Here is a 27,168-nt window from a genome sequence, read left to right on the forward strand (position 1 = left end):
CTCTTTCTGTCACTCTACCCTGCTCTCTACCTCGCTTCCTCTCTCTCATTCTCTCTACCTCCCTCTGGCTATCTGGCCATCTTTTCCACTTCTTTCTCTGCAGTTTGCTAAGCAGTGCAAACGGATATCCAACATCAACACCAATAAAAAATACTGCATAGGGCAGTTCACCTGTGGTCCTATATGGCCTCAGGACAGACTTGTCATCGAAGGCCATGGGATAGTAGGTGGTACAAATAGGATTTTGCCATGAATTAATTACATTCCTGCACTCTAGGTCACTCTAAATGCACTGTATGTGGAATCCCTCTATTATGCTACTTGCCTAAGGCCAGGCAACAATGGATGGCAGTATTTTTGTTAGCGGGTGGGTACATTTATGAAACTGGACCCAAGGCTATCCCAGCTTGAGCCCAGACGCTCCATTGTGATACAAGGTCATGGTGATTTGATTGCCCATTGTTGCACTCCGATACAACGTAGGCTAAAGTATTTAGATGGCAGTTGAAACCGAGTAGCTGTGTTAGTTGTTACATACTGTGGGATATGGCGGTATTTCGTCTTTTTAAGGCACTTTCATTCTTTCCAGTTTATGAAAGACTATACCTGTCCACAGAAGTGGGTAAATCATTGCTCCCCAACCTCCAGTCTGCTTCACCATTTGTAAAATAATTCCGGCCTGTGTTCGGCCATATTACCAGCAACAACGAGACAGCCCAAAGGGAGGAGGTGAGGGCCCTGGTGGAGTGGTTCCAGAAAAATAACCTCAACGTCAACAAAACGAAGGAGCTCATTGGGGACTTCAGGAGACAGCAGAGGGAGCACGCCCCCATCCAGATCGACGGGGCCGCAGTGGAAAAGGTGAAAAGCTTCAAGTTCCGCGGCGTACACATCATTGACAATCTGAAATGGTCCACCCACACAGATAGTGTGGTGAATAAGGCGCAACAGGAGGCTGAAGAAAGTTGGTTCGGCCCATAAGACCTTTACAAACTTTTTACACATGCACCGTTGAGAGCTTTCTGTCAGGCTGTATCACCGCCTGGTATGACAACTGCACAGTCCGCAACCGCAGGGCGCTCAAGAGGGTGGTGCGGTTTGCCCAACACATCACCGAGGCACACTGCCTGCCCTTCAGGACATCTGCACCACCCGATGTCACAGGAAGGCCAAGAAGATCATCAAGCTTCTGAGCCACGGCCTGTTGACCCCGCTATCATCCAGAAGGCGAGGTCAGTACAGGTGCATCAAAGCTGGGACCGAGAGACAGAAGCTGTTTTTCAATCTCATCACCCTCGCCATCACTAGCCGGCCTCCACCCAGTACCCTGCCTTGAATTAAGTCACTGACACTTGCCGGCTACCACTCGGTTACTCAGCCGTGCACCTAAGAGGCTGCTGCTCTATGTTCATATACATTAAATCAAGATTTATTGGTCACATACACATGCTTAGCAGGTGTTATTGTGAGTGTAGCAAAATGCTTGTGCTTCTAATTCGAACAGTGCAGCAATATCTAACAAGTAATATCTAACAATTCCACAACAAATACCTAATACACACAAATCTAAGTAAAAGAATGGAATGAGAATATATACATATATAGATGACTAATGACAGAGCAGCATAGGCTAAGATGCAATAGATAGTATAGAATACAGTATATACATATGCAAGATATGTAAACATTATTAAAGTGATTAGCGTTCCATTTATTAAAGTGGGCAATGATTTCAAGTCTATGTAGGCAGCAACCTCTCTGTGCTAGTGATGGCTGTTTAACAGTCTGATGGCCTTGAGATAGAAGCTGTTTTTCAGTCTCTCGGTCCCAGCTTTGATGCACCTGTACTGACCTCGCCTTCTGGATGATAGCGGGGTGAACAGGCAGTGGTCTGGTGGTGGTTGTCCTTGATGATATTTTTGGCCGTCCTGTGTTATCGAATGCTGTAGGTGTCCTGGAGTAGAGGTCGACCGATTTATGATTTTTCAACGCCGATACCGATTATTGGAGGCCCAAAAAAGTCCGATACCGATTAATCGCCGATTTTCTTTTTTTAAACTCGGGAGTTGATAGGCTTGAAGTCATAAACAGCGCAATTCTTGAAGCAAAACGTTTTTTCATTCAGTGAAATACAGAACCGTTCCGTATTTTATCTAACGGATGGCATCCATAAGTCTAAATATTCCTATTACATTGCACAACCTTCAATGTTATGTCATAATTACGTAAAATTATGGCAAATTAGTTCGCAACGAGCCAGGCGGCCCAAACTGTTGCATATACCCTGACTCTGCATGCAATGAACGCAAGAGAAGTGACACAATTTCACCTGGTTAATATTGCCTGCTAACCTGGATTTCGTTTAGCTAAATTTTCAGGTTTAAAAATATATACTTCTGTGTATTGATTTTAAGAAAGGCATTGATGTTTATGGTTAGGTACAGTCGTGCAACTATTGTGCTTTTTTTGCAAATGCGCTTTGGTTAAATCATCCCCCGTTTGGCAAAGTCGGCTGTTTTTGTTAGGAAGAAATAGTCTTCACAGTTCGCAACGAGCCAGGCGACCCAAACTGCTGCATATACCCTGACTCTGTTTGCAAGAGAAGTGACACAATTTTCCTAGTTAAAAGAAGTTCATGTTAGCAGGCAATATTAACGAAATATGCAGGTTTAAAAATATATACTTGTGTATTGATTTTAAGAAAGGCATTGATGTTTATGGTTAGGTACACGTTGGAGCAACGACAGTCCTTTTTACACAGAAGTATATATTTTTAAACCTGCATATTTAGCTAAAAGAAATCCAGGTTAGCAGGCAATATTAACTAGGTGAAATTGTGTCAGTTCTCTTGCGTTCGTTGCACTCAGAATCAGGGTATACAGAATCTGGCTCGTTGCGAACTAATTTGCCAGAATTTTACGGAACTATGAAATAACATTGTAGGTTGTGCGATGTAACAGGAATATTTAGACTTATGGATGCCACCCGTTAGATAAAATACGGAACGGTTCCGTATGTCACTGAAAGAATAATGTTTTCGAGATTATAGTTTCCGGATTTGACCATATTAAGTCCATATAGTTAAGTCTATGATTTGATATTTGATAGAGCAGTCTGACTGATCGGTGGTAGGCAGCAGCAGGCTCGTAATAGTCAAAGGTATATGGTTTAGAGAGAAATAGTCGACGTGTCATAATTCCTGTAATAACTTGCGGCTGAACTTGAAAGGGGTTCCTTCGTTATTTTACCATTCATGTCTTTCATAGAGAATGTCTTGATCTACTTCAAATAAGGTCTGTGTTTTGTGCTTAAACCGCCTCGGCGTTTTGATACCCGTGTAAATCTCACTAGGTAACGTTTGTCAACATATTTTCATAAATCCACTCTACAAAAAAATTTATCTTCGCTAATATTGATCAGAGTTATATCCTATGGATATCTACATTGTTATAAAATTGGCAAGGTGGTGTAAGCCTAAACCAAACACAGACCTTATTTTAAATTAATCTAAACATATCCTATGGAATAAATGAAGGAACCGCTTTTCAGATTTTGCTAGAAGGTGTCATGGGAATTATGACTCGCACTTTGGTAGTCAATTCTTACCATGCCCATTATTAAAATAGGATTTCCTGCATATAGAAATTAGTTTTTGTTTTCAGCATTCATCACAGGTAACTTAAACTCTATTTTTATTATTCAAACAGTTGAGTATTTGTCTCCTAAGCAGACTCTTCAGTATCGTTGTCACTTCAGAGCTGTGTGTGTGTGTGTGTGTGTGTGTGTGTGTGTGTGTGTGTGTGTGTGTGTGTGTGTGTGTGTGTGTGTGTGTGTGTGTGTGTGTGTGTGTGTGTGTGTGTGTGTGTGTGTGTGTGTGTGTGTGTGTGTGTGTGTGTATACATATTCTAAAAAAGCATAGCAATAATCGGCCGATTAATCGGCATCGGCTTTTTTGGTCCTCCAATAATCGGTATCGGCGCTGAAAAAACCCCCCCCCATAATCGGCCGACCTCTACTCTGAAGCATTTATTTGGGCTGCAATTTGAGGCTGGTAACTCAAATAAAAAATAAATAAAAACATGTTTAACCTTTTTATTTAAATTAGCAAGTCAGTTAAGAACATATTCTTATTTACAACGACGGCCTACCATGGCCAGACGCTGGGCAAATTTTGTGCCGCCCTATGGGACTCCCAATCACGGACGGTTGTGATACAACCCAGGATCGAACCAGGGTCTGTAGTGACGCCTCTAGCACTGAGATGCAGTGCCTTAGACCGCTGCGCCACTCGGGAGCTCCAAAATACAGTGTCATGTCAGCCAGGAGACACACACAGACAGACATACAGTTCAAGTCGGAAGTTTCCATACACCTTAGCCAAATACATTTAAACTCAGTTTTTCACAATTCCTGACATTTAATCCTAGTAAAAATTACATGTCTTAGGTCCGTCAGGATCACCACTTTATTTTAAGAATGTGATATGTCAGAATAATAGTAGAGAGAATTATTTATTTCAGCTTTTATTTCTTTCATCACATTCCCAGTGGGTCAGAAGTTTACATACACTCAATTAGTATTTGGTAGCATTGCCTTTACATTGTTTAACTTGGGGCAAACGTTTCGGGTAGCCTTTCACAAGCTTCCCACAATAAGTTGGGTGAATTTTGGCTCATTCCTCCTGACAGAGCTGGTGTAACCGAGTCGGGTTTGTAGGCCTCCTTGCTCGCACACGCTTCTTCAGTTTGAGGTCAGGGCTGTGTGATGGCCACTCCAATACCGTGACTTTGTTGTTCTTAAGCCATTTTGCCACAACTTTGGAAGTATGCTTGGGGTCATTGTCCATTTGGAAGACCCATTTGCGACCAAGCTTTAACTTCCTGACTGATGTCTTGAGATGTTGCTTCAATATATCCACATACTTTTCCTCCCTCATGATGCCATCTATTTTATGAAGTGCACCAGTCCCTCCTGCAGCAAAGTACCCCCACAACATGATGCTGCCACCCCCGTGCTTCACGGTTGGGATGGTGTTCTTTGGCTTGCAAGCCTCCCCCTTTTTCCTCCTAACATAACGATGGTCATTATGGCCAAACAGTTTCTTTCATCAGACCAGAGGACATTTCTCCAAAAAGTATGATATTTGTCCCCATGTGCAGTTGCAAACTGTAATCTGGCTTTTTTTATGGCGATTTTGGAGCAGTGGCTTCTTCCTTGCTGAGCGGCCTTTCGGGTTATGTCAATATAGGACTTGTTTTACTATGGATATAGATACTTTTGCACCTGTTTCCTCCAGCATCTTCACAAGGTCCTTTGCTGTTGTTCTGGGATTGATTTGCACTTTTCGCACCAAAGTACGTTTATCTCTAGGAGACAGAGCGTGTCTCCTTCCTGAGCAGTATGATGGCTGCGTGGTCCCATGGTGTTTATACTTGCGTACTATTGTTTGTACAGATGAACGTGGTACCTTCAGGCACTTGGATATTGCTCCCAAGGATGAACCAGACTTGTGGAGGTCTACAATTTTTTTTCTGAGGTCTTGGCTGATTTCTTTAGATTTTTCCCATGATGTCAAGCAAAGAAGCACTGAGTTTCAATGTAGGCCTTGAAATACATCCACAGGTACACCTCCAATTGACTCAAATGATGTCAATTAGCCAATCAGAAGCTTCTAAAGCCATGACATAATTTTCTGGAATTTTCCAAGCACAGTCAAAGGCACAGTCAACTTAGTGTATGTAAACTTCTGACCCACTGGAATTGTGATACAGTGAATTATAAGTAAAATAATCTCTAAACAATTGTTGGGAAAATGACTTGTGTCATGCACAAAGTAGATGTTCTAACCGACTTGCCAAAACTATAGTTTGTTCACAAGAAATTTGTGGAGTGGTTGAAAAACGAGTTTTCATGACTCCAACCTAAGTGTATGTAAACTTCTCACTTCAACTGTACATCGGACTCCGACATTGCTCGTCCTAATATTTATATTTTTCTTGATTCCATTATTTTACTTTTAGATTTTTGTGTATTGTTAGATATTACTGCACTGTTGGAGCTAGGAACACAAGCATTTTACCCGCAATAACATCTGCTAAACGTGTATTGACCAATAAAATTTGATTGGAATGTGTTGTGGATGTGCATGAATATGTGTTCATCATTGGCTCATATTGTTGAGTGTGTGTGTCTCGGGTGCTCTACGATGATTCTGGCCTAGATCTCATTAGTGAATGTGTTTGGTGTTGTATGTATTAATGCACGTGTGGGTGTATGTGAATATGTACATAGTCATTGACTCATATGGTTGTCTCTCTCTCACAGGGTGTTATACGAAGGGAAGGAGCGTCTCATCCAGGGCTGTGAGGTCATTCAGGCCACGCCGTACGGCCGTTGTGCCAACGTCAACAACAGCTCTGCCACCTCGCAGCGCATCTTCATCACCTTCCGCCGCGCGCCGCCCGTTCAGCCCCAGAACTCACTGGCCGTCACCGACATCTGCGTCATTGTCACTAGCAAGGGAGAGACGCCGCCGCACACCTTCTGCAAGGTGGACAAGAACCTCAACTGTGGCATGGTGAGTCCTCTGGTCCTCTGTGGCTCAGTTGGTAGAGCATGGTACTTGTAACGCCTGGATTGTGAGTTTGAGTCCCGAAAATGTACGCACGCATGACTGTGGTTAAAATCATCTGCCAGATGTCATATCCTTTACCATTGGTAATGAACTAAACCCACATGCTCAATTTCTCCAACACACACACACATATATATATATATATATATATACTTTTTTTTATGGTTTGCAACATTTCAATCCCTGAAAGGATCTTCTCCTTAAAAGGAGGGTTTGGGGGGAATGTACGGGGCTGGAATATACCTATTTTGAAATTGAGGCCATGGCACTCACCCCGAGTACGTCCTGTTGAAAATGTTGTTTTGAGCCCAAACTCAGATGGTCTTATTTTTCATCCTCCAGTGGGGCTCCAGTGTTTTCCTGTGCTACAAGAAATCAGTGTCCGCGTCCAACTCCATCAATTACAAAGCCGGTGAGTCTTCATTGTTGTCTCTAATCTACCATCTTTTCGCATCGGCCTGCCTGTTTTGTTCACATTGACGGATAGTTATTATTTCCTGGCCTTTGTTCAATGCTGTTTACCATATATTTCCACTTGCTTCGCGCCTGAGTCGGCTTCAAAGTAATCGTATGTTGATCTCTTATGATTCATCTGAATTGACAGGAGCTTTCCCGTGTGCTGTAGATAAGACTAAATGCACTGGTATATGCCAGCTCTGTTATCTGTCACTCAAACACCTGTAAACTGATGATTCCTGGAATAGATGGCTGGAAAATGGCACGATTCATTTGGGGGGGGTTTTGTCGCTCTACTGAATCTTAAGATATGGGTTGCGTCTCAAATGGCACTCTGTTCCCAATAGGCCCTGGTCGAAAGTAGTGCACTATATATGGAATTAGGGTGCCATTTGGGACACAGTCCTAGTTTCAAATCAGTGCATCTATCTGGAGTTTGGAAAAGGGCAGAGCCTCGCATGAGAATGGCTCACGGCAACTCGGAACTCTTAATGCTCCGAGTGTTTCTCATCAGCATTCCAAGCCTTATTTCTGGTCCCAATTTATTTCAAGGTGGAAAGCGGTGTCATTGTGCACCATTGCAATTGCCCTCTTTTTCGCGTTTTGGTTTTTCACTTTAATGACCTCCAAACAGGTTCTTATGGAAAATAGAATAGCATGTGTTCTTACTATACACTAGGAAAGGTAATGTTTCTGAGGACAGCTAGCCCAGAATCAGACATTTTGTAAGGCCCTATTCAGCTGGTTTCCCTCCATGTACCAGTATCCACATTCTTGTAAATACAGCAGAGTTGTTCCCTGTCTCGCACTTGCTGCTTTCTGAGGTCAGAGCTGGGTGTTGGCTTAGACAGGCCCCTGTTCAGATACTGCTCACATGCGCCTTATCTCCACTAGGCCTTCTTCCTGTGAGGTGACGCTTTTTATTCGGCAGACTGCTTCCTACCCCGCCTACTCTTTCGATCGCTTTATTTTGACAACGTTCTCTGGAATTCACAAAAGGCCATGGGTGACACAGGCCTTGATCAGCAAAGTGTTATGCTTTGAAAATAATGTGTTCTGTATCTCAGCACACTGGCTCATGTCAATGAAAATATGACGAAGGGAAAAGGGGTTTGATTTTATTCCAACAGCCAAGTGAGACAATTTTTGTCCTTCCTTCCCTTCTCCAGTTTTCACTTCATAGATGTTATTGTGTAGTGTGATCTGTAGACATCATTTTCCTTTATATATGTAGTATAGTGCTTTCAGTGTACCCTAATGAAATGATGAAAATGAAAATAAATTACATGAATTGATGTCCTTTGGGTGGTGGATCATTCTTGATACACACAGGAGACTGTTGAGTGTGAAAAACCCAGCAGCGTTGCAGTTCTTGACACACACCAGTGGCGCCTGCCACCTACTACTGTACCCATTTCAAAGGCACTTACATTTTTGGTGTTGCCCATTCACCCTCTGAATGGCACACACAGACAATCCATGTCTCAAGGCTTAAGAATCCTTCTTTTACCCGTCTCTTCCCCTTCATCAACACTGATTTGAAGTGGATTTAACAAGTGACATCAATAAGGCATCATAGCTTTCACCTAGTCAGTCGATGTCATGGAAAGAGCAGGTGTCCTTAATGTTTTGTACACTCAGTGTATGTCTTATGTGTCACTTGCCATATAAAAAAGATTGTTTGATTGCTCTCTTTCCTCCAGGCCTCATCTTCCGCTACCCAGAGGATGACTATGAGTCCTTCCCCCTGTCTGAGTCTGTGCCCCTGTTCTGCCTCCCCATGGGGGCTAAGATCGAGTGCTGGGCCCCCAACACACGCTACCCTCTGCCCGTCTTCTCCACCTTTGTGTTAACCAACTCCTCTGGGGAAAAGGTAGGTGTAACAGCAATGGCCTTATATCAGTTAACGTGATTTACATTGAATCGTGAATAGATAGTTATGGATGGCTGTTATGGATGGCTGTAATAGTCAACATTCAAGTCTCACTTCCTGAGCTGCATGTGACATTGGGTGACTGTGGGAATGGGTAGAATAATTTGTTTCCTCATCAGGCTGTGTGTTTCAATGCACCTCAATGTCAGCTGCCGCTTGAGCAAACTTTTGGTTTTGTCCCAAACCACGTCACATCTCTCTGAGCTAGAGTAATGAAATTGTACTTTGTTGTGTAAATGGTTGAATGCCAGTTGAGATGACGGGTGGCGTTCAACGTTAAACGCATTTAGCAATTTAGTGTAAAGTGTGCACAAACGCTACTCTACCATATCATTAAAATGCGCGAAGGGCGTTTGTTAACATCCCTTATGTTAACACAGGAATCGATCTGTTATAATTTGATCTGTCCCAGATGTACGGCGCTGCCATCCAGTTCTACGAGGCCTACCCCATAGATCTCCTCAGTGAGAAGCAGAAGGTGCAGCTGGGCCTGCTCACCACAGTGGAGAAGAAGATGATCCCCAACCGGACGGTCAACACCAACAAGTGCATCTGCCTGCTCTCCCGCTGGCCCTTCTTCGAGTCTTTCCGCAAGTTCCTCATGTTCCTCTACAAGCTGTCCGTCTCGGGTCCCCACCCGCTGCCCATCGAAAAGTAAGGATTGCGTAGTTTGTCATGTTGGAGGCTTGATTTAGCTTGTGGTTTGCACTTTTGGGACTATACTATTGGTTCCATTGTACCAGGACAACTAAATCAGGCGCAGCTCAAGATGTATGTGTTTTATACATGTATTTGACTTTTTTATAAATTTGATAGTTTGGAGAGGGGTAGGTGGGTGTTGGTAGAGACTAATGTGGTTTTGTTCGCTGGTTTGTTTCATTGACAGGCACATCTCGCACTTCATGCACAACGTGTCCTTCCCTTCACCTCAGAGGCCCAGAATCTTGGTCCAAGTGAGATGTCATAGTGTTTTTTTTGTGTGTTAGAGAGGGAAGTTTGTTGGTGTTTTTGCTTCTGTGTCTGTACCTTTCTGTGTGAATGAATGTGTTTGATGTGTGAAAAAAAAAAAATGGTGTCGTGGCAGGGTGACATTTTTTTTTTTCTTCTCTCTTTCAGCTCTCCGCACACGACACATTGATGCTCGCACAACCTGTGTGTACTCCTCTCCCTCTCAGGTACGACCTATTTAAAGCTGGCTGAATGGATCCATGCGAATGTGTGGTCTCCTGGACATTATCAGCTGTTTCAAAGGCTCAATCTGATTTTGTACTTGCACGCATTTAGAACACAAACACACAATGAAAAAATCAGAACTGTCATTGTATCCTCCTAGCTTGATTTCAGACGGTACGTCCTCCCCACAAGTTTAGAGCTGTGAAAGTCTAGGCTTCAGGAACAGAAAGAGAAACGAGGCCCAGTTATTGTTATCATTGCAGATCATCAACCACATATTTTCCAAAGGAAATACCGGGGTTAGAAAAAAATCAATCATCCAGCACCCTCCAAAGGTTCTAGTTTGGTAATGCAAAACGCATTCATTCTTGTCAGTTTTCCCGAGGTCAAATAGTCACGCTTTGAAACAGCCAATAGAAAACAGGCATTAGGACTGCCAGAAACGGCACTGCCTGTCTGTCACATTGTGGACAGGTCCTTCATTATTAAGTGCATAAGCCCAGCCTGTACATATTAAATAAACTGTTATGCTGCCATTGCATTCTGCCAACAAACCTCAAAATGTTCTGAAAATACCAGATGTTCCGTCATTATCATCAAGCTTTTTCCTCTCCAGATTTATAATTTCACAGTGGAATATGTTGTTGTTGGTCAGCTAGAGAGATCATGACATTTGGCACTGGAAGACTTGCTGGCTGGTGCCTTTGGGACAGATTTACAAGTGTTTGCTGCTTTGGAAAGTTTGAACTTGTTATTCTCTGAAAAGAAAAGTACATTCCCCTGAAAAGGTTTTTAAAATAACAGGTTTTGTCGCAAGGGCTCAATGTAACCTGATCTTCTGTCTCAATCCAGTTTACCTTCACCCCTTCCCTCCTTATTTAACCACACACCTTCTCAGTGCGCCTGTACCAATTACAAACCTCCCTTCAAAGACGGCTGCCCTTCATCCAATCCAACCTTTGATGACCCAGCCGTTGTATCCCCGAGTCTGGTTTGAATCGTTTTCCCAATCCCTCTGTGCTCCTCTCTTCCCAACTTGCCTCTCATCCCCTCCTCTCTCTCCTCCTCTCCTGTCCTCCTCTCCTCAGTGGGGCAGACTACAGTACGTTGCTGATGAACTTGGGCTCGGAGAACTGTGCCACGCTGCTGCACTTTGTCCTGCTGGAGAGTAAGATCCTGCTTCACTCCCTGAGACCCGCTGTACTCACCGGGGTAGCCGAGGCCGTAGTGGCGGTGAGTGATACAGGATATGGTCATTCAGCTTTTAAAATGTTGTAAAAAAAAAAGGACTATTCGAATAAATTGTCATTGTTAGTTGGTTGGAGTTTTTATCCAGTTGCCTTTTATATACAGCGTGTGGTCCATGTAGGACTGATTTTAGGTTAAAAAGTTAGATCAAAATGTTAAATAAAAGTTAGAATTTCTCTCCAGATGATCTTCCCGTTCCAGTGGCAGTGCCCGTACATCCCCCTCTGCCCGCTCTCCCTGGCGGGGGTCCTCAACGCCCCCTTTCCCTTTATAGTGGGCGTGGATTCCCGCTACTTTGACCTTTATGACCCCCCGCCGGACGTGGTCTGTGTGGACCTGGACACCAACACTATTTACCTGTAAGAGCCAAACACTTTAAAGGAGCATTTCCCCCATTTTGACATGTGGATCTGTTTACACTCTTTACCCTGTTGTCGATATCCCCAAACAGTTTTTCGGTACATATATCGCATGTTAAATATTTTGTTATTCACACGATGAGCATATTCCAAAAACACTATTCTGAACCAACTGTGCAGGTCTGATGAGAAGAGACACAGTAACTGGAAAAACCTCCCAAAGAAACCCTGCAAGAGCCTGTTTAACTCCCTGGCCAACCTGCACCACCAGCTGGGCATCGGTAGGTACACATAGTCACAGTCACCTCAGCGGGTTTCTCATAGCCAGTGCATTCAGGATAAAAGTACACCAATTGTACGTATGATATAGAAGTGAATTCTTTATGAATATCTGTCTTTAGATATAAATTGTGAAAGAATTCTAGCTATCCAGCCGATGATGAGGAAATGGTGCGTTCAGCTTCATATGCTCATGTAATGTAATATAATAACAATATATTTGCTTTAGCAGATATTTCCTATTTCCAGTCATGCGTGCATACATTTCACGTACGGGTGTTTCTGGGAATCGAACCCACTAGCTTGGCGTTGCAACTGAGCGACATCGGACCACCTTTGGTATGTTAAATTTGAATAAAACGAGAAAGGTAACTATCCGGTCTGGTGGCTGTTTTCAGTGCGTCGGACAGCCCAGGAGGGCTTGGCGGTGGAGATGACCCCCATCGAGGCGGACTTCACCTGGCACAAGAAGATGACCTCCCTGGAGATGGAGATCCAAGAGGCCCTGCTGCGCTTCATGGCCAACATCCTGAAGGGCTACCGCTCTTACCTCAAACCCATCACCCAGGCCCCCTCCGAGAAGGCCACCTCCGCAGACTCACTATACGACCTACAGGGTTAGTGTGTGGCTGTGTGTGTGTTACCGCTCTTTCCTCAAACCCATCACCCAGGCCCGCTCCGAGAAGGCCACCTCCGCAGACTCACTATACGACCTACAGGGTTAGTACAGGCTGTGTGTGTGTTACCGCTCTTACCTCAAACCCATCACCCAGGCCCCCTCCGAGAAGGCCACCTCCGCAGACTCACTATGTGACCTGCATGATAACAATGGAGAATGGATGGATAATTTTTAGTCCTTAGTCCTTCATTTATTTGCCCAGACAATTCATCGCAGCACGCAGAACAAAATCTTATGCAGGCGCTGTTTTGTAGTTCTCAAGAGACTACACAAAACAGACAAAAGAATAGACAAATGGGTTGTCGATGTAAAAACAAAAAAGGAAGAATACTTTGTATACTAACACATCAGAAAAAGAAGGGACCCGCACACTGCTCTCGATAGCATCACTGCTCTTTAATAAGCTTTACGTATCGGCCTCACGGCCTTCGTCAGAGCTTTTTAAATCAGCACCCTTATGTAGACCTAGCCCCACCCATATCCGTTCCACACATCGAACGGGGTTGGAGTCGAGGGAAAACAAATCAGTGCTACCAAATATAACAATATGCATTTCAGAACTATTCAAATAGTGTGTACATAAAACGCATTAAACACGTCTGTAAAACCACAATGAGGACATCGACCTACCAAGCAAGTTTTCAGAAATCATTGGGTACAACGCAAGAAAAACGTCAGAGTAATCTGAAATAGGGGCTGAATTCATGTTCACATTTACAACATAACATACATAGGCATTTCATCATAAAGACCTTTAGGAAATAATGTCTGGAGGGTGAAAATCCCAAAACATTCTCTTTTACTCAGAGTATTATTAATATCACCTCCCCTGTCTATCTTAACTTTCTCTATGCCACAAAATGTGTGGATGAAGCTCTTAATTTGGCATTGGGGAAAACACGAGATGAACTGCAACATAAAAGACCCACTAGAGCGAAAGAACCCTTTGTAATGTTCACAACCACATATACTTTGAACTCGCGAAAAGTGGGAGATGCTGTCAAGAAACACTGGCATATTTTATCATCGGACCCAGCTTTGCCTGCTGAATTTAAGAACCCGCCACTTATTGTATATAGGAGAGGTCGCAATTTACGCCATAAATTGGTCCATGCCAACTGCCAACCACAAAAGAAAATCAGCCAGGCTCTTTTTTTACGCCCTTTTCCAAATGGTAGCTATAAATGCAGAGGTTGCACACAGTTCAACAACATGATGAAGTGTGAATATTTCTGCCACCCACATACAGGAAAACGGTTCCAAATAAATGACATTATTACGTGTTCCACCACTCATGTTCTCTACATTATTAAATGTCCATGTGGGCTGTGCTATGTAGGTAAAACCTCTCGTTCTCTTAAACAGAGAATCAGTGAACATAAAAGTTCAATTAGGAGAAACGACAGGGATTATCCAGTCGCAGTACATTTTAATGATCTAAAACATGACATTTCTACCTTTTAGATTTTGTGGCATAGAGAAAGTTAAGATAGACAGGGGAGGTGATATTAATAATACTCTGAGTAAAAGAGAATGTTTTGGGATTTTCACCCTCCAGACATTATTTCCTAAAGGTCTTAATGATGAAATGCCTATGTATGTTATGTTGTAAATGTGAACATGAATTCAGCCCCTATTTCAGATTACACTGACGTTTTTCTTGCGTTGTACCCAATGATTTCTGAAAACTTGCTTGGTAGGTCGATGTCCTCATTGTGGTTTTACAGACGTGTTTAATGCGTTTTATGTACACACTATTTGAATAGTTCTGAAATGCATATTGTTATATTTGGTAGCACTGATTTGTTTTCCCTCGACTCCAACCCCGTTCGATGTGTGGAACGGATGTGGGTGGGGCTAGGTCTACATAAGGGTGCTGATTTAAAAAGCTCTGACGAAGGCCGTGAGGCCGATACGTAAAGCTTATTAAAGAGCAGTGATGCTATCGAGAGCAGTGTGCGGGTCCCTTTTCTCATCTTATTCAACTGTTACCATGCCCCTGCAGAAAAATATAGCTCAGATGTGCGAGTGCCTTCGAATTTTGAGTATACTAAAACATCAGAAAAATCCAATTTTAATTTCTTGCAATCTGTCACATTTCTCAAAGTATTTAAATTGCGCAATGTATTTAATGCGTTATGTTGATGTCAACAGAAACCATATCTGACTGCTCCTCCAAGTCTTCATAGCAGGCAAATGTCCTATTTCACAGGTCTACTTAGTGATTGCTCAGTGTCGGAAATCAATCATCCATGGCATTGGCTGTAAAGACTTTCCACTGACGTAGGCTTTTTTGGAAAGGCATCGATCGCATCCTCATTTAGGTCCATGAAGGCCAATGGAAGCTGCAGAACCAGTGGGGAAAGAGCTGCACATTGATTATGGCTAGCTTTATTGGCTATAACCTGGGTTGAATACCTTCACTTTCTCTTATATAATGCATTCTGAAGAAAATGTAGTGATATACGGTGCATTCGGACAGTATTCAGACCCCTTGACTTTTTCCACATTTGTTACATTACAGCCTTATTCTAAAATGAATTAAATAGTTTTTTCCGACATCAAACTACACACAATACCCCATAATGACTGTAGCAAAACAGGTTTTTAGAGGTTTTTGCAAATGTATTAAAAACGTAAATATCACATTTACATTAGTATTCAGACCCTTTACTCGGTACTTTGTTGAAGCACCATTGGCAGCGATTACAGCCTCGAGTCTTCTTGGGTATGACCCTACAAGCTTGGCACAGCTGTATTTGGGGAGTTTCTCACACATTTTTCTATGCAGGTCCACTCAAGCTCTGTCTGGTTGGATGGAGAGCGTCGCTGCACCGCTATTTTCAGATCTCTCCAGAGATGTTCGATTGGGTTCAAGTCCGGGCTCTGGCTGTGCCACTCAGGGATATTCAGAGACAGAGACACTCCTGCGTTGTCTTGGCTGTGTGCTTAGGGTCGTTGTCCTGTTGGAAGGTGAACCTTCACACCAATCTGAGGTCCTGAGCACTCTGGAGCAGGTTTTCATCAAGGATCTCTGTACTTTGCTCCATTCAGCTTTCCCTCGATCCTGACTAGTCTCCCAGTCCCTGCCACTGAAAAACATACCCACAGCATGATGCTGCCACCACCATGCTTCACCGTAGGGATGGTGGCAGGTATCCTCCAGACGTGACGCTTGGCGTTCAGGCCAAATAGTTCAATCTTGGTTTCATCAGACCAGAGAATCTATTTCTCATGGTCTGAGCAATCCCCCGATTGCTCAGTTTGGCCGGGCGGCCAGCTCTAGAAAGAGTCTTGGTGGTTCCAAACTTCTTCCATTTAAGAATGATAGAGGCCACTGTGTTCTTGGAGACCTTGAATGCTGCAGAAATGTTTCCTGAGTGTTTCCTATGAAATAGGCCCATTGACCTGGCTCTCTGTCCTCTCCCAGGGTTTCTGAGGAGCAGGGAGCGCACCCACCAGAAGTTCTACTCCCAGCTGACCAAGACTCAGATCTTCATCCGCTTCATCGAGGAGTGCACGTTCGTCAGCGACAAGGACACGGGCCTGGCCTTCTTCGACGACTGCATTGAGAAGGTGAGCATTGACAACAAACAGGGATCAGTGCTGGGGCCAATTCCATTCTGACTCCCATCAAGCCGGGAAGTGAATTGAAAATGTACCCCCAGACCATGCTAGACAAGAACATGTCTTCCCTCCATCATCCTAGTGCCTCAGACAGACGTCAATTTTCGAACCCAATTTCTGTGGACTTTTTCAGTTTCCACCGTTCCCCATGAAATACCTTTTTTGTTACGTGTTTTATTGTTGACTCAGTCGTAACATTCCTCCAAGGGAGACGGACGGAGGAAGGCTCATTTCCTCTGATTGAATATGTTCCTTTCACTTTTCCCCCCTGCAGCTATTTCCCTCCGATAAAGGCAACGACAAAGGCAGTAAGGTAATCCCTCACACCGTAATCATGTTTTAACACCTCCTTTTCCAACTGGGGTCTGTCAACTTTTTATGCATCGATTAGAAGAATGGTTTTGGATCTGGTTGTAGTGATTTGATTTGTCTGTGTGTGTACGGCCATGTGTGTGGACTCTGGCGACATGTTTTCCTCTCCATAGGTGGAGGGTGAGTCCTCAGAGGACACCAAGCTTATGGAACTAGACGAATCACAGAAGAGCGAGCACACCGTCTTCGTCATGCCCCCAGAACCCCCCGCCACCGAGGAAGGGTCCGACCCCCCTGCCCACTACAGGTGAGCTTATACCCTTCTAATTCCTGCTGCACCACTAACACATTGGCGTTACTATAACACCAGTGAGCCTGGTAGTGTTTTATAGTGTGAGCGTAGTATGTGTAAATCTGTGGTGAAAGGTTGACTGTGCACCTGGCCAGGAGGATCGGAAGCGGGTCTGCATTGGCTTTACTCTCATACCTGTGGCATCTCCCTTTTCTCTTCTCTCTCTGTCTCTCTCCCTCTCTCTCTGTCCCTCTTTCTCTTTCTGTCCCTCTGTCTCTTTCTGTCCCTCTCTGTCCCTCTGTCTCTCTTTCTGTCCCTCTGTCTGTCTCTCTCTCTCTCTGTGTCTCTCTCTCTCTCTGTGTCTCTCTCTCTGTGTGTCTCTCTCTCTCTCTGTGTCTCTCTCTCTCTGTGTCTCTCTCTCTCTGTGTCTCTCTCTCTCTGTGTGTCTCTCTCTCTCTCTGTGTGTCTCTCTCTCTCTCTGTGTGTCTCTCTCTCTCTGTGTCCTCTCTCTCTCTCTGTGTGTCTCTCTCTCTGTGTGTCCTCTCTCTCTGTGTGTCTCTCTCTCTGTGTGTCCCTCTCTCTGTGTGTCTCTCTCTCTGTGTGTCTCTCTCTCTGTGTGTCTCTCTCTCTCTGTCTCTCTCTCTCTCTCTGTCTCTCTCTCTGTCTCTCTCTCTCTCTGTGTCTCTCTGTGTCTCTCTCTGTCTCTCTGTGTCTCTCTCTGTGTGTCTCTCTCTCTGTCCTCTCTCTCTGTCCCTCTCTCTCTCTGTCCCTCTCTCTCTCTCTGTCCCTCTCTCTCTCTCTCTGTCCCTCTCTCTCTCTCTCTGTCCCTCTCCTCTCTCTCTCTGTCCCTCTCTCTCTCTCTGTCCCTCTCTCTCTCTCTGTCCCTCTCTCTCTCTGTCCCTCTCTCTCTCTCTGTCCTCTCTCTTCTCTCTGTCCTCTCTCTCTCTTCTCTCTCTCTCTCTCTCTCTCTCTCTCTCTCTCTCTCTCTCTCTCTCTCTCTCTCTCTCTCTTTTAGTTATAAAAGTTTTCCTCGGTTGTGTATGGACCTGTTTGACCGCCCCAGGGAGGTGATAACAGCGCTGAGGAGTAGTACACCTGGGGCCAGCCTGTCCAGCAGCCCTGCACTACTGGCCAAGAGGACCAAGCAGGTACACGATCACACAGTCAGACAGATAAGCAGGTGCAACAGTTTGCTTTATTGCAGCTTTGCAGGGAAGGGGGTAAAACAACAAAAGAAACTAACAAATTCTGGTACTTTCCTGATCGTTCTGGTTCTACCCACTGTAAGCTTGCTGTACTGTACTGCACTGACCACCTAACCACTTCCCCAGTCAGGGAATAACCAAGCCTGCAATGGACACAGTCTGCTGCGGAGTCATTTTCTCAGGCTGTGATGGTTCCAATAACAATAACTGACTCACCACAGTCACCAGCAGAAACTTATTTACAGCAGGTCAGAGGGGTTCAAAGCCAGTCTGCACGCATCAGCCTCCAACACTAGCTTTTATTTGGACAGTGATGGAAGAGCGAGGCATGTGTGTGTGTGTGATAGAGGCATGGCCGATTAATTAGGGATGATTTCAAGTTTTCATAACAATCGGTAATCTGCATTTTTGGACGCCAATTATGGCCGATTACATTGCAATCCACGAGGAGACTGCATGGCAGGCTGACCACCTGTTACGCGAGTGCAGCAAGGAGCCAAGTTAAGTTTCTAGCTAGGATTAAACTTATCTTTATAAAAAAACAATCAATCTTCACATAATCACTAGTTAACTACACATGGTTGATGATATTACTAGGTTAACTAGCTTGTCCTGTGTTGCATATAATCAATGCGGTGCCTGTTAATTTGTCATTGAATCACAGCCTACTTCGCCAAACAGGTGATGATTTAACAAGCGCATTCGTGAAAAAAGCACAATCGTTGCACCAATGTAGCTAACCATAAACATCAATGCCTTTCTTTAAATCAATACACAAGTATATTTTTTTATACCTGCATATTTAGTTAAAAATAATTCATGTCAGCAGGCAATATTAACTAGGGAAATTGTGTCACTTCTCTTGCGTTTCGTGCAAGCAGAGTCAGGGTATATGCAGCAGTTTGGGCCGCCTGGCTCGTTGCGAACTGTGTGAAGACCATTTCTTCCTAACAAAGACCGTAATTAATTTGCCAGAATTTTACATAATTATGACATAACATTTAAGGTTGTGCAATGTAACAGCAATATTTAGACTTATGGGTACCACCCGTTCGATAAAATACGAACGGTTCTGTATTTCACTGAAAGAATAAACGTTTTGTTTTCGAAATGATAGTGTCCGGATTTGACCATATTAATGAACAAAGGCTCGTGTTTCTGTGTTTATTATAATGAAGTCTGATTTGATATTTGATAGAGCAGTCTGACTGAGCGGTGGTAGGCAGCAGCAGGCTCGTAAGCATTCATTTAAACAGCACTTTACTGCGTTTTCCAGCAGCTCTTCGCAATGCTTGAAGCACAGCGCTGTTTATGACTTCAAGCCTATCAACTCCCGAGATTAGGCTGGCAATACTATAGTGCCTGTAAGAACATCCGATAGTCAAAGGTATATGAAATACAAATGGTATAGAGAGAAATAGTGCTATAATTCCTATAATAACTACAACCTAAAACTTCTTATCTGGGAATATTGAAGACTCATGTTAAAAGGAACCACCAGCTTTCATATGTTCTCATGTTCTGAGCAAGGAACTTAAACGTTAGCTTTTTTACATGGCAAATATTGCACTTTTACTTTCTTCTCCGACACTGTGTTTTTGCGTTATCTAAACCAAATTGAGCATGTTTCATTATTTCTTTGAGACTAAATAGATTTTTATTTATGTATTATATTAAGTTAAAATAAAAGTGTTCATTCAGCAAAGTTGTAATTGTCATTATTACAAATATATATATATATGTATATAAAAATCGGCCGATTAATCTGTATTGGCTTTTTTTGGACCTCCAATAATCGGCATCACCGTTGAAAAATCCTAATCGGTCGACCTATAGTGTGTGTGTGTGTGTGTGTGTGTGTGTCTGCGCAGAGGGAACGGGGGCCACTGTGACCTGTTTTCTAGAATAATAGACCTCCCAGGAAACAATACTTGTTGTCTTTTCTCCCTCTTTCGTGGGAGGCCAATATATTGTTCCAGTTCCGACAGAACTGTATGTGTAGCTTTGTCTGGCATATTAACATATTCACGCATATTCTCACCACAGGCACAAACACATTGTGTAGTTGTGGGTGTCGGGACAGGATGTCAAGCCAGTGTGTGGGCGTTGTTATGTCTAAGCTGCTCTTGTCTACGCTCTCGCCTCAGAAGGCCACGAGCAGTATTTGTTGGCCATTGTTCTACGGAGGGACGGGAGGTTCACCATTAGGAACGTGCACAGTCACACTCACTCCAACTCTCTCCTCCCAACTCTGACCATCAGGAAATGGCGAAGGAGAATAATCGGAAATACATCATCTGAAATCAATCATAATCAGTCAATTGCGTGCACGTCCCCCACCCCTATAAAAGGGACAAATAAAACTCATTGAACTGAACTCTGTGTCCCGCCACAGGAGATCAAGCTGGCCTACAAGATGGCCAAGCGCTTCTACTCCAACCCTCCGCTGTGGGCCAAGTGTCTGTTCAGCCACTGCTACAGCCTGTGGTTCATCTGTCTGCCCGTGGGGGTGAGGCTGGCTCAGTCCAAGAGCTGGGCCATGCAACAGGCCTACAACGTCCTGCTCAAGATGAGGACCTCTGAGGTGGAGGTGCTGGATGAGGTGAGGGGAATTGGGGGTAAGGGGAGCTTGGGGTTTATTGGGTGTGTGGAGGGGGTAGGTATAGGGTCGTGAGTGCTTATGGTTGGTTGTCTGTCGACGTATGCGGACATAAGTGTGTGTGTGCATTTGTCTGAGAATGTTTGTGAACGAGTCTTTGTGTGTTTGTGTATGTGTGTGTATGTTCTACTATTATCGCTTCCACTACAGTGATGACAACTTCAGTGGAAGTCTACTGTAGCCATTCGGTTTTTATCTTGTTGTGTCCTCTCACACATAGCCACCGTCTGTCCCTCCATAGGTGTGTTACCGTGTAGTGATGCAGCTGTGTGGTGTGTACGGTCAGCCTGTCATGGCCGTCCGTGTTCTGGTGGAGATGAAGAAGGCAGGGGTGCACCCTAACGCTATCACCTATGGATACTACAACAAGGTAGGGTACTTACACCAGCCCATACACATGCATACGCTCCCATTTAAAAAATGTCAACAATCTCGCATTATCCCTTTAAACTAGCCTATACAAATACCTCAATCCAAAGTAGGTCTGTGTTAATCTCCTCTCCACTCATTTCTCCAGGCTGTTCTGGAAGGCCCCTGGCCCAGTCGGAACCGCAGTGGGCTCTTCATGTGGGCCAAGGTGCGCAACGTGGCGCGCGCTCTCTCTCAATTCAAACAGGCAGTCCACCGGACGCCCGCCATGGAAGGGCCCACCGTCACCACGACAGGTGAGGGTGTCCGAACACTACAGAGACAGAGCATGGGAGAGAGTCAATCACTTAGGTTGGAATGCAATCACCACAGTTGTTGCACCAAATGCATATCACATTCTACTTTTTTCATATATTTTAACTATGTAATGTACCTGTGCTTGCATGTAGGACAATACTCTCCATTTACAATATACTGTAGAGGCTCCCTTGCTTTATTGTTTGTTTGTATTGCTCTTACATGTTTAAGTGCAGTAGCTCCCTTTTTTAGCTTGCTCACCTAAAACTCTGATCTGGGACACAGGAAGTGATTTAGGCCCGTCAATGGGTGGCTCGGCGAGCAGCGACGGCGACCGGCTGAGCCACGGGAGTGCGGACAGCTCCAGCGAGGCGAACGGAGAGGATCACACCCTGTTCACACGCAGCCTCATCATAGGAGACGCCGCAGACAACCACTGCAGCGGAGGTAGACTGCAGGCTGGAGACACTGGACCAAGTCCCTACATGTACAGCTTCCCCAAGCCCCTAACTATTAGCCCCTAGCTACTCGCCGGTTAGCCCCTAGCCTCTCGTCTATAGCCCCTGGCTACTAGTCCCTAGCCCTTAGCCCCTAGCCTCTAGCTCCAACACCCTAACTTCTGGCACCTACAGCTCCGAGCCTCTAGTCCCTACCCTTCAGAAGTGCACAGATCTGAAAAGACTGGGTAGATTAAGACAGTATGTTTGTGTCCCGCAGGAGTTCAGTCTGATCAAGGCTACGGCTCTAAAGATGAGTTGCACCAGGACCTAGTGGATTTGGCTCAATCAGCAGCACTTGTAATCGCTGTGGATCAGTGCAGCAAGTCCGCAGCACAGCACAACGGTAACCAGCTCAGCCCCCCGTCCCCCGTCCCCCATCTCAGGCATAACATAAGATAGTCATGGCGAGAGTTCATCTGCTAGATGGGAATGCAGTGTGTCAGTCCTTGTATTCATAGTTTTTTTTGATGAGCATAAATAAAATAACAAATAATTCAATGGCGAAGGTGCATAAACATGGCGGCCACCATGTACTTACCACACATGCCTCGTTTGCTCAGTTTGCAGTATTGTACATTGCTCTCCGTTACTCTTATTTGTTTTTGTATCGGCAGTAGCACAGTATACGTGTAGATTGTACTGGTTTTATTGGCACGTTGAACCATGTCGTGCGCTGTACTTTAAAAACCCTATGGGTACTGCTAAAAACAATGACGTCATATCTGAATTCCTCTGATCTTCATGCACCTTCGCCATTGGCGTGCAATCTTGTCTCGTCAGGTGGGGGCATAGCTGGCTCGGTGGACAGTGCAGTGGCTGTAGCGGAGCCCCCCAGCCCTGTGAAAGCACTCCCACATGTCCCTAGCATCGTCAAACTGTCCACAGGGGCGAGTTTTGATACCGCCATAAAGAGAGGAGACACTGGTGAGTGATGGGAGCAGACTCAAACCTAAATCTAAACCTTATCTCATATCTGAGGTTTACTCATTTGATATTTGGGGTAACATGTTTGTCTTCAAAACAGCACTGAACTCTGCTTATGGTTATTGGGGGAAATTATGGAAAGAAAATGTCCCCCCGGTATTGAAGGCATGCCTATGTGTTCATCTCTACCGCCAGCCCCTGGGAAGCTGTTCTCTCTGCGCAGCCAGAGCGAGGACATCTCCCTGCCGGTTGAGGGTAAGTCTGCAGCTCCGGGTGGCTCTGGGGTGGCGGGGCCTGCGGTCCAGGTCCAGCGCCAGAAGGCCTTCTCGGAGCGCAGCTGCAGCTTCAGCGCCGAGAGCCGTGCCGGTATGCTGATGGAGAAACATGGTGTGGACCACATCGTCAGCCGCATGGGTGCCGATGCACGGATCTTGGCGGCGGCTCTCTCTGGGGGCGGCACCACCCCCCCGCCTACGAAGCCGCTTCCCAGTGCGGCCAAAGCCCTCTTTAAGGACCTGGAGTTGGAGTCTGAGGAGGGGCGGGGTCCGACGCTGGGGAAACTGTCAGAGGAGGAGGGGCCAGTAACGGACCCAACCCCACTGGAGGAGGGGCTAGGAAAAGAGGAGAAGAGGATGAAAGGTGACAGGAAGGAGGCAGGAGGGGAGGATGAGATGGGTCTAAAGTTGGAGGAGGAAGATGAGGAAAGAGATTCAGGGGGCAGGGGCTCTATTTCTCTGCCAACCTTGGAGATTAAGGAGGTGCAGGTAGGGGCAGACCCCCTCTCCCTCCTTGTCTCAGAGCATGAGGAGTTAGCCTCCGTAACAAGTCAGGAGCTGCCGCAATCCCTGCCTGCCGTGGTGTCCCGAAACCTGGCAGACGAGATTGAGATGTATATGAGCCTCCGGAGCCCGCTTGGCCCCAAATCCTGTAGCATGGAGCTCCACCAGGAGGGCCAGGGAGGGGACCCTTCCCCGGATGCTGCCCCAGTGAAGCAACCTCTAGAACGGAGGTCCAGCCTCCCCGTGCCCCCTGTCAAACACCCAGGGGGGTCAAGCGGGGACACGACGCCTAAACGCAGCCCCGCAGCAGTCACACGCTCCAAGACCTTCGCTGTGAAGGCCTCCAGGAGCCCTGCCTCTTCCAGGGGTGTTGTGGCCAGCCCAAGGTCGTCGCCGCTGACTGCCCTGGTGAGGTCGTCGCAGAGCGGTTCGCTGGGGTCGGTCATCAATTCCATCTCGGGCATGAAGATGGACACCCTGCTCTCGGGTCCCAAGATGGACGTGTTGAAGTCAGGCATGAAGCAGGCAGGGAACCTGGCCAGCAAGGTGTGGGGGGCTGTGGCCTCAGCCTACTCTTACTCTGACGACGAGGTGAGTGGGGATGGACCGCAGAACATGCATGCATAACTAGATTAACTAAAAGATAAAGTAAAATGGTAATTAATTGCACAATAATAACCTGCGACAGCCGGATGACATACAGTGAGGTCTGAAATGATTGACACCCTTGATAAAGATGAACAAAAATTATTGTATAAAATAAAGAATTCAAATACTGAGCTATATTGTATGCAAAAAAAAAGGTAAGTAATCTTATTTTATTCTAATACAATTGTTTGGTGAAAGAGATTTTGTTTAAGAAGTAAAACTTTTTTTCTCAAAAAGTTGGGGGTAAAAATGTACACCTCTGTTTTAAATACCTTTTAATACCACACCTTACAAGGATAACGGCACTGAGCCTTTCAAAAAATTGGAAGACACATTGGGAGGGATCTTAGACCATTCCTCCATACAGAACCTTTCCAAATCCTTGATATCCTTCATCTGCTCCAGGGGAGAACGACTGCCCCTCCTCTCATTGAAGCCATGGAAGTTCAAGACCGACCGTGGTACTGCAGGCATTGTTAGCAGAAAACAGGACCCCCCATTATAGTAAATGGAAAAATTGCGATCTTTGTGTAAATACAAAAAATAGTACCAATAATTGCTTCTAATACACCAGATGTATGTCCTTGAACCGATTATTTTAAAATCGCACATATAAGGATCATTAAGTTGCTTATGGCAGCCTACGTACTGGTCGTCCTTCAACTTGAGTTACTCAGTGAGAGGGGCAGCACTGAGCTAGCCTGCAACGTCACTTCCTGGAGCAGCTCAAACTGTACATGTTGTGTCTACAAGAGACGCCATCTTAACCGACTTCATTTGGCTTCAATGCGCTATTGAGTCTTCACATGGTAATTAATAGTGTCACTTGATTGATGGGTTTGTCCATTCATATATATACAGGAATTGGTCTGCACTTATAGAAGCAAAATAGCCCCATAACCAATGTTTAATTTGAGACGGATCCTGCCGGAACAGGTTTATGATTTGCGCAACATTGTAGCCTTTTGACCAATGTGTGGCCATTGCTGTGGTGAGAGAGAGAAGCGCACCTGTATCTCTCACAGAACTAGAATGAGATTCACTTTCTATGATCTCTCTCTGCTCTGCTAGACATGAGCCTGCAACTACCATCTCTCCAGAGTCATTTATTTCCTTCTAGAATCATAGCCATGGGAAGGATGCTGGTGGTGCTGCAGCACCCCTGATAAATTTAAATACATTTGCCAAGTTCTAGAATTACTGCTGTCTGTCATTCAGAAGACTACACTGGGAGTAGCCACCGAGGATCAATAGACTTTTTAATTATTGCCTAGCTGTGGAGTGTAGCCCAATCACAAGGCATTGCCTACAGTTGGAAATGCGCGGCAAATCTGTCAGTGAACAGCATGCAGCCAAAACACGCCTTTCGCAATACTTCAAATACAATCGTGGGAAAACACAGATTGGAAAGTAAATGGCTCCTGCTGAAAAGAGAAGACTAATCTGCCTGTAGGCCACTAAATATGTTATCAACTTCCAGATAGACCTATTGAGCGAACAACATTTTTTACAATGTAAAACACGGGGCCGTTGTACAATGTGTCTCCGCACACCTAGGCTATTGATAGATTCAAGACAAGGTCGTCTTTATTGATCTCAGATTCTCGTCAGCGTCAAAGTAGACTGTCATTTCGATCATTTGTGAGGTATAAAAGAATGAAGTCTTCAGTATGAAATGATTTTTTTGTACATTTTTTTTGTTATGTAGAATTGCATGCGATGTATTTATAGAAGGCAAACCTTTTCCCAGACCCTAGGCTACAAAACGTTATCCCCATGTGTGCAACTTCTTCATTCGCCTCTACTTAACTGCTCTATGCTTGTGCCCAAAAGCGAGGATAGTGCATGCAATGCTTTATTATAAAGGTGATTTTTTTAAATATTTTTTTATATATATATATATATATATTGTTTTGCGTTCCGATACCTTCCGCTGGTCCTGGGGCCCTTGTTAAGGTCAACGGCATCATGAACTTTACCAAGTACCAGGAGAGGTTTGCCCAGCCAGAGCCACAAAATCAACATTTTGCAATGGCCATCTGTCTCCAGACTTGAAACCCATTGAATACGTGTGGTTTTAATTGAAGAAGGCAGTCCATACACGCAGACGAAGGTTCCTCTTCTCTGTATGGAGGAAACTCCCTCCCAATGTGTTCTCCCATCTCATAAACCATTTTAGAACAAGGTTTGGTGCCGTTGAAAACGGGTGTCAATAATTTTGACCCCTACATTTTTGAGAAAAAAAAAAAACACAATCTCTTTCTCTATGCAATTGTATGAGTATAAAATAATTACATTTCCCCACTTTTTTTTGCATAAAATCTAGCTAAGTATTTGAATTATTTATTTTCTACAGTTATTTTTACAGTTATAAGTGTCTCAACTTTGGACCCCACTGTAGATACCACACTGTAAAACACCATTATATACAGGACAATGATGCAAGCAGAGCATCTCAATTCACAGGTTCATCTTGCAAACTTTATTGCAGAATGCATTCAATTTTGTACAAGTGAGTAACATGAACGTTCACAATCGTTTAGAAGTTTACATTTGGCCTTATTTCCCCCTCTTCCCAGGATGAACTGGGCCCCGGCTATAGGGAAAGGGACAGTTTCCCTACCGGGCTGGATGAGTCCATGCTGTTGGGGGGTGGAGGAAGTGACAGTCCCACCCACAGAGGGCCCACCCAAGGCCTGGTGTCCAACGGCCTGACCCAGAGCAGCACCAGCCTGGGCAGCAGCAGTGGGAGCAGTGACACAGGGAGAGGACCCCACTCCACACGTAAGCATACA

General features: G+C 44.8%; 1 protein-coding gene across 2 annotated transcripts in view; it reads left to right on the forward strand.

Moving 5' to 3' along the window:
• The window catches only part of LOC115194208 (DENN domain-containing protein 4C), an 81,221-nt gene that overhangs the window by 43,608 nt on the left and 10,445 nt on the right, over window positions 1-27,168 (forward strand). The window contains exons 3-24 of one of the 2 annotated variants that reach the window (XM_029753684.1): window positions 6,325-6,577; window positions 6,977-7,046; window positions 8,794-8,963; window positions 9,436-9,677; window positions 9,910-9,976; window positions 10,140-10,198; window positions 11,285-11,429; window positions 11,628-11,803; window positions 11,984-12,084; window positions 12,481-12,699; window positions 16,192-16,337; window positions 16,663-16,701; window positions 16,874-17,007; window positions 18,008-18,140; window positions 20,593-20,799; window positions 21,098-21,226; window positions 21,374-21,521; window positions 21,808-21,969; window positions 22,240-22,365; window positions 22,803-22,946; window positions 23,142-24,316; window positions 26,953-27,157. In XM_029753684.1, coding sequence (XP_029609544.1) covers window positions 6,325-6,577; window positions 6,977-7,046; window positions 8,794-8,963; window positions 9,436-9,677; window positions 9,910-9,976; window positions 10,140-10,198; window positions 11,285-11,429; window positions 11,628-11,803; window positions 11,984-12,084; window positions 12,481-12,699; window positions 16,192-16,337; window positions 16,663-16,701; window positions 16,874-17,007; window positions 18,008-18,140; window positions 20,593-20,799; window positions 21,098-21,226; window positions 21,374-21,521; window positions 21,808-21,969; window positions 22,240-22,365; window positions 22,803-22,946; window positions 23,142-24,316; window positions 26,953-27,157 — 4,250 coding nt within the window. The remainder of the gene's footprint in view (window positions 1-6,324; window positions 6,578-6,976; window positions 7,047-8,793; window positions 8,964-9,435; window positions 9,678-9,909; window positions 9,977-10,139; window positions 10,199-11,284; window positions 11,430-11,627; window positions 11,804-11,983; window positions 12,085-12,480; window positions 12,700-16,191; window positions 16,338-16,662; window positions 16,702-16,873; window positions 17,008-18,007; window positions 18,141-20,592; window positions 20,800-21,097; window positions 21,227-21,373; window positions 21,522-21,807; window positions 21,970-22,239; window positions 22,366-22,802; window positions 22,947-23,141; window positions 24,317-26,952; window positions 27,158-27,168) is intronic. The other variant, XM_029753686.1, reaches the window with a different exon arrangement.

This window comes from Salmo trutta, chromosome 5, assembly GCF_901001165.1.
Source record: "Salmo trutta chromosome 5, fSalTru1.1, whole genome shotgun sequence".
Lineage (NCBI taxonomy): Eukaryota > Metazoa > Chordata > Actinopteri > Salmoniformes > Salmonidae > Salmo > Salmo trutta.